The sequence below is a fragment of the Apium graveolens genome, chromosome 5 (assembly GCF_009905375.1).
Source record: "Apium graveolens cultivar Ventura chromosome 5, ASM990537v1, whole genome shotgun sequence".
In the NCBI taxonomy this organism is placed as follows: Eukaryota; Viridiplantae; Streptophyta; class Magnoliopsida; order Apiales; family Apiaceae; genus Apium; species Apium graveolens.
Window position 1 is genome coordinate 142,774,839 of NC_133651.1, and position 7,829 is coordinate 142,782,667.

The window sequence follows — 7,829 nt, forward strand, 5'->3', positions numbered from 1 at the left end:
CAAGACATACCAGAGCTTGAGGAGAAGGAGTAAGAAGACCATAGAGCACAATTCAACCAAGGCGAAGAGGATCTAGTTTATACTTGTGATTCTTTATTTTAAGTTATAACTTTGGATGCTAGTTTTCTTATTCGTGAACCTATACTCTTGTCGTTGAATGGAAGGGTGGAGACTGGGGGACGTACTTCAGATGTGACTTGAGCATCCCAGTTGATAGTTCTCATTACATTCTTAATATTTCGGATGCTGAGCTTCTAGCCTGAGACCTCCTCATTGATGATGACGGGAGAACCCCTTATTGGGAGTTCGTAATATAAACCAAGCCCGTCGAAGCTGGCCTTAGCATCCTCTCTATAGAGGGTATTTATTTTTGTTTCTCTTTAACTTTGTGCAAGTTTATTCTTATATTTGCTTTTTTTCAGTTGCTAAGGCTCTAGACGCCAATGTCAACATGAGCGATGTTGTTAGGGGCAGGATGACCAGAGATGCATCCAAGAAGGCCAGCCGTGTTTCTAAGATCCCTGCCTTCCTTGAGGCATCGGGATCCGGTCAGAAGGGGACTAAGGACTTTGATGGGAATGCAAGGACCCCTTTTGAACCATGATGGGGTATCTCAACTAATGACTCTGTACTCAGCAGTTCGGGCCTTGCCCTTGAGTGGTCGAAGAACTACATTACTCCTTCTGACCTCCTATTTGTCTCTTCCGGTGAGAAGCTTCTCGAGGCCGAGATTCTGGGGGTTCAAGCCTTGTACCAGGTACACTTCTCCTTGTATTAATTTCCCTTTAAGTGCACTTTTTCTTAGAACTTGAAAAATGTTATAGGAATCACTCCTTGCGGACTCAGCCCTTCTTACTTAAGGTTTTTCTAATTCTATTTATGTTTTCCTTGTCAGGCCAAGCCTATTTTGTGGCGTCCTCCACTCAGGCTATTAAGATGAGAGGCGACTATGTTGCGGTGCAGGTCTCTATGACTAAAGTGAATATTTTTTCAAATGAGTGGGCGTCAAAGGAGAATGAAGCAGAAGGCAAGGTTGCAGCCCTGGAGAAGAAGTGCTCCAAAGTCGAGGCGAAGAGGAAAAAGGAGTGGAAAGACCTCGTGGACTCATATCACAAATCCTCATCCTTCGCGTAGATGATGGATGAGCATGATAACGAGATGCGGCACATTAACATGGCTCTAGGCTGGAAGAGGGGAGTTTCAGATGCTTACGACATGTACCCCGATGTGGTTGATCTGAGTCTTCTATCTTGTCCTTGGGAGATACCCACAATGGACCCATCCAGGCAAACTTCCGGGCCTGTGCCCTCGACTCCTCGCGTGAGGTCTCAATCGGGTTCTAGTAACAGGGGTTCTGGTTCCGGTTCTAAGGGCAAGGCTCCCTCGGGTAGCCCTAACTCCAGAGCATCCCTTCAGAGGAAGATTAGGGAGACGGTTTCAGGAAACAATAGCTCAGGGTAAGATGAGGGGGAAGGTTCTTCTGACGAGTGATTTGTCCTATTGTTGCCATATTTTCACAACTCATTTATTTGAACTTTATTGATTGTAAACTATTGGTCCTTCGGGACTTTAACTTATGATCCTTCGGAATCCCTATCTTTGCAATTCGTTTAGTTTCATTTCATACTTGTCTTTTATTTTCGGAATTTGGTCCTTCGGGACTTGTATTCTTTAGATGCTCGTACTTAAATAAATTGGTAGACAAGATATTAGAAATAAACTTGCATAAATAGATAATATCTCTAAAAAATGGGTTCAACCCTTACATAAGATGGTTTCGTCGAACTTATTTATAAAAGCAATACTAAGTACTAGGAACATATCTCAAATTTCCTAAACATAATAAACCTCCAGGTTTGAAGCGTGCCAAGTGCAAGGCACTTCATCACCATTCAGGGTCTCCAACTTGTAGGAACCTCGTCCTAGTGTCTTCCTGACCTTGTAAGGACCTTCCCAGTTAGGGGCTAGGTTTCCTCTCTCTCCCCGACTCCTGACGCCTCAATCTTCCTCAAGACCAGGACTCCTTGCTGAAAGAACCTTTCTTTTACCCTTCTATTATAATAGAGGGAGGCTCTTCATTGATCCTATGCATTACGGGCGTTGGCCTTGTCTCAGATTTCATCAATGAGGTCAAGAGCCAGCCTCATGCCTTCTTCATTTGCCTCTAGTTTATAAGCCTCAACCCTGGGCGATCCATGTGTGATCTCCAGGGGCACAACAGCTTCGGCTCCGTAAGCCAGCATGAATGGGGTAGCTTCGGTTGTCACTTTCCAGGTGGTGCGATATGCCCATAGTATAGGTAGCAACTCATCCACCCAAGTGTTTCTTGAGCGTTCGACCCTCTTCTTAAGTCCATCAAGGATGATTCTGTTAGCAACTTCCGCTTGCCCGTTTTCTTGAGGATATGCAATCGAGGTGAAGCAAAGTTCTATGATGTTATCGTCGCAGTACTCTCTGAACTCTGCATTATTAAATTGTTTCCCATTATTCGTGACAAGGATGCATGGGATTCCAAATCAATATATAACATTCTCCCAAAAGAATTGGGTAATCTGCTTGGTGGTTATCTTGGCTAGTGCCTTAGCCTCAATCCACTTAGTGAAGTAGTCTATGGGTACAATAATGAACTTTCTCTGTCTCGATACTACAGGAAATGGTCCAAGTATGTCCATTCCCTATATTATAAAAGGATGGGTGTGTTGATAGATGTAAGCCTCTTTGGGGTTGTCGTACTATTGGAGCGTGCCTCTGGAAGCTATCACATTTCTTCACATAAGCCTTGGCATCGGCCAGTATAGTTGGCCAGTAAAATCCCAACTGAGTTATCTTTTGAGCGAGGGACCTTCCCCCTAAGTGTTGTCCATAAATCCCTTCATGGGCTTCTTTAAGTGCCTCCTCTTCTTCAAGAGGTCTCAAGCACTTCAGGTATGGAATAGCGAAGGACCTTTTGTAGAGAAGGCCTTCGATCAATGAATATCTCAATGCTCTAACCGACAACTTGCGTGCCTCTTGGACATCATCGAGGAGCCACCCAGTCTCTAAGTGGGTCTTGATCAGGTCTATCTAACAGCTTGTCACACCAACTGGTGTTATCATATTTATGACATGAATATTAGGGGTCTTCAAGACCTGGAAGTAGATACTTCTCGATAGTTATCGATTTCAGATGAAGCGAATTGGGACAAGGCATCCCCCGTAGTGTTCTCCCCTCTCGAAACATATTCTGCATACCATTCATCAAACCAAGTTAGTATTCCCTTTACGGCTCTCAGGTACTTGGCCATAGTATCATCTTTGGCCTCAAACTCTCCATTAACGTGAGCAACTACAAGTCTTGAGTCTCCATAGACCTTTAGGTTTTTAGCCCTCACGGTTCAAGCCGGCTATCAATGCTTCATATTCTTCTTCGTTGTCCGTAGTTGATAATTCCAACTTCAAAGCATACTCAATCATAAACCCATCAGGGCTTTGCAAGACTAGGCCTGCACCACTAGATTTTTCTTTGGACGCCCCGTCAAAATGGAGAACCCAATACTCCTTCAGGGTTATTTCTTTATCTTTCTCTTTCTCTCATCCTTCTGGGTTTACTATCTCTAACCCCCCACTTCTTGGCCGTTAATGGTGCATTAGACCGTGAAGTCTGCTGAGGCCTAAGCCTTGATGGACGTTCCAGGCTTGTAGTTGATATCAAATTCTCCTAACTCAATTGCCCACTTAATGAGCCTTCTACTGGCCTTCGGGCTATGAAGAATGTTCCTCAAGGGTTGGTCCGTCAGGACTTCGATCTTGTGAGCCTGGAAGTATGGTTTCAACTTCCTCGGGGTTGTGATGAGAACAAGCATAAACTTCTCTGTGGTGTAGTAATTCAGTTATGCTCCATGGAGCACATTGCTTACATAGTATACATGCTTCTGGAGCTTCTGTTCTTCCTTCATGAGGACTGCACTCAGGGCTTGTTCAAATACCGCGAGGTACAAATAAAGGGTGTCCTCCGGACTTGGTTTGTCCAACAACGGGGCTTCGGTCATGTACTTCTTTAGCTGTTCAAAGGCCTCTTGGCTCTCAGCTATCTATTCAAAATTCTTAACCTTCTTAAGGGTTTGAAAAAAAGGCAGGCATTTATCTCAAAACTCAGAGATGAACCTCCCTAGAGATGTGATTCTTCCTGTCAGCTTCTGAACATCCTTGATGGAGCGTGGTGGCTCCATTTATAGGATGTCTTTGATCTTGTCGGGGTTGGCCTCTATTCCCCTCTTAGAGACCATGTGACCTTAATATTTTCTAGACTCAATGCCAAATGCACATTTGGCTGGGTTTAACACCATCTTGTGGTGCCTCAGCACTTCAAATTCCTCCCTGAGGTGTCTTATATGATCATCCTTGCTTAGACTTTTGACTGACATGTCATCAACATAGACCTTCATGGTCTTCCCAATTAGATGGGAAAATATCTTATTTACCAATCTTGGGTAAGTAGCTCCTGCATTCTTAAGTCCAAAATCCATAACAAAATAATAAAATATACCAAAGTTAGTTATGAAAGATACTTTGGGGGTGTCATCCTTATGCATTCTAATCTGATTGTAACCACTGAAGCCATCCGTAAAGCTAAGCATATCGTGTCCAGCAGTGACATCGATCAGGGTATCAATCCTCGGCAGGGGTAACAGTCCTTGGGACAAGCATTATTTAAGTCATGAAGTCAATGCATATCCTCCACTTCCCATTTTCCTTCTTACCCATAACGGGGTTGTCCAACCACTCAGGGAATTGCACTTCCTCAATGAAACCAACTTCTAAAAGCTTCTCAACCTCCTATTTAATGGCTTCCAGCCTATCAGGGACATAAGTTCTCTTTTTCTGCTTCACAACCTTTCAAGTCGGGTCAACATTCAACCTATGAGTTATAAGATTTGGGTCAATCCCAGGCATATCAGTTGTTTTCCAAGCACACACATCACTGTTCTCTTGTAGGAAAGTTGTCATTTAGCCCTTCAAGGGCTTGTCCAGAGATGCCTCAATATACGTGACCTTCTCCGGGTCTAAGTGGTCTAGAGGAATTGGGACCAAGTCCTCAGCTGGCTTCCCTTGTAGTTCGTCATTATCTCGGACATTCATGTTTTCTATGGGGAGGACCTGCCCCCCGGTTCCATCGAGCCAAATGCTGCAACATAGCAACTGCGGACCATTTTCTGATCTCCTTTTGCTTCTCCAATACCGTTCCTAGTTGGGAACTTCATTACAATGTGGTAGGTTGAGGGTACGGCCTTGAACACATGGATACCTATTCTACCCTAGATGGCATTATAAGTAGAGGCTGCCTTAACAACCTGAAAGTTCAACATCTGCATGGTCTCCATGGGCTCTTCCCCAATAGTTACGGGAAGTTGTATTGCTCCTTCGACTTTGCATTCCACATGGTTAAACCAGTAGATGGGTGCGTCAGATGGAGTTAGTTGAGATTCATTGTAGCCCATCCTTATGAATGTGTCATGGAACAGAATATCCACGGATGCTCCATTATCCACTAGGGCCCTCAAAACTAGACAATTTCTAATTATCGGTGTGAGAACTAGGGGATTATCCTAAGGAAATTTCAAACCGTTAAGGTCCAGGTCACCAAATTCAAGTGTCATCTCTGACTTAGAACGCTTAGATGGCTCTCCAACTATGCTCATTACTTCTCCCGCATAAGCTTTTCGAGAGTTCCTTGTAGTACCAGCTACAGTAGGACCTTTCGAGATCATATTGATTACAGGCCCTCGGGGATGTGGGTTGCGATCTCTGTCGTTACCTCTTTGATCGTCGTCTCTTCGATCATTATCTCTCTTTTGGCTTTCGGCCTCTTCACCATTGGTGAAACGTCCGAACTTTCCCCTTCGGATAATATACTCAATCTCATCCTTGAGTTGCCTATAATCATCAGTATCATGACCAACATCTTTGTAAAACCTGCTCTATCGACTCTTGTCTCTTTTCTAAAGGTCTCTCCTTAGTGGCTTCGGCCATTTGAAATCTTTCTCCTTCTCAATTTCCATAAGAATTTGGCTCCTTGGGCGTTCAACCTCGCATATTCAGTGAACCTTGGTTGCTGATTCTTCTTAGAAGAGGATGAATCAGAGCTTTTGTCAATCCGTGGATACTTGTCTTTGGCATCGTAATCCTGATCCGTCTTTCGCTTCTTGTTTCCAGTAGGTTCATTATTCACAGCCGTCTTCTTCATGCTCTCTTTCACCTTGATATACTTTCTGGCCTTATCCTGGAGCTACAACATGCTTTCGAAAGGGCGCTTAGCCAGGGACATCTTAAAGAGCTCGTCTCTAGTCCCTTGCCCATGAGAGAGGTCGAACTCTTCTCGTGTACTCTACCACTTATAAACTGCTTGATAAAATCTTGGCTCAAGTCCTTAAAGGATCCAATAGAGTTTGGGGGCAGATGGTTGTACCACCTTTGGGCCATACCCGATAGGGTTTGAGGAAAGGCCCGACACTTAAGAGCATCGTTCACGGGTTGTAGTAACAGGGCGTTAGAGAACGTCCTGACATGATTAACAGGGTCGTCAGTACCATCGTATGCTTTGATGGTGAGCATCTTGAACTTCCTTGAGATGTGGGAATTCATTATCTCATCAAAGAATGATGGGTTTGGATCATCAAGATCTCCTAGGGAGATAAGATCACTTGGATCAGCCCGTGGGAAATATCCCTTCTTGGAATTGGACCATCCAGGTCTATGATTGGAGGAGGATCTTTCTGCCACAGAGTAAGTGGGGGTCTCAGGGCCAGTTGCGTCTCCAGGTCATGCTTCAGCCTTTGGATCTCAGCTTCATGAGCCCTGATCCTCTCCTGAATACCTTGGGGAATCGTCCCTTGAGTGCTCCTGGGGCGCTGGTCAGTACTAGGCATCGGTTCTTTACTAGCACGCCTCCTTCTCGGAGCAACTTTATCATTCGATGATTCAGAGTCTCGATCAGTATAAGGTCCAGAGAATTCTTGATCCTCCGTAATAGGAGCCAAGCCATGTATGTATTGGGACGTCCGCCCTTGTGCTTCACTCTTATTAGAGTGTCCACTTCCTCCACCTTCGGGGTATAGAGGAATCCCGTAAGGAGGGTTAGAGGATACGATCGTCGAGTACTCTTACCCAACGGGCTGAGGGTTCACAGGTGCATATAACTGCTGAAATTATGGATTCATCCCTTGAGAAGTCGGGGGATTTTTCCCTTGTGGCCGAGCCTCAATCGCCCCTACCAGGGTTCCCCTTGGTTGGAGGCACAAGTTGAGTACGGTGATACTTCCACCACTAATGCGATTGTTCGCGATGGGACAAGAAGGTCTGCTCCAATATTGTTTCTGCTCCGTGTATTCACCATGGTTGTTGTAGCCTTCCCACAGAAGGCGCCAAATATTATGGAATAAAAACTAGAGTTCTTAGTATTTAATGCTAGGGTTTGTGAGCTTCGAGTTTTAATGGCTGCTCTTGTGTTCGGGACTATCGGTCCTTACAACAAGCATACGTATCTCTGTGTAGTAGAGAATCAAGCCAAAAACATAGTTTTAGGTTGAGGGGTAGATCCCTTTATATAAAGGTGAGTCTATGGTTAGACTTGTGTTGGGAGACTTGGTAGACAAGTCTCCAACTTTGATGGTGATTAGGAGTTCTATAAGAGAAGGAACTCCATAACCTTCTATGTAGGACTTTGAGTCCATTTAGGATACATGTCACTGCTCTTCCAACCATATTCAGCCTAGCCCGCGAACAGTTTGTGTTCGTGGACCTTGACGTCCTCTATTGGTGGGCCTTGCCTATAAACCGTCTTGAGTCTGCTA

General features: G+C 44.6%; 1 protein-coding gene across 1 annotated transcript; it reads right to left on the bottom strand.

Annotated features, from left to right (window-relative positions):
• Positions 1-2,111: 2,111 nt before the first annotated feature.
• Positions 2,112-4,028, bottom strand: LOC141660413 (uncharacterized). The gene is made up of 3 exons (XM_074467398.1): positions 3,897-4,028; positions 2,646-3,063; positions 2,112-2,461 (listed from the first exon to the last, which is right to left on the bottom strand). Exons 1-3 carry the CDS (start codon positions 4,026-4,028, stop codon positions 2,112-2,114), a joined length of 900 nt encoding a protein of 299 aa, XP_074323499.1.
• Between the last annotated feature and the right edge of the window lie 3,801 nt (positions 4,029-7,829).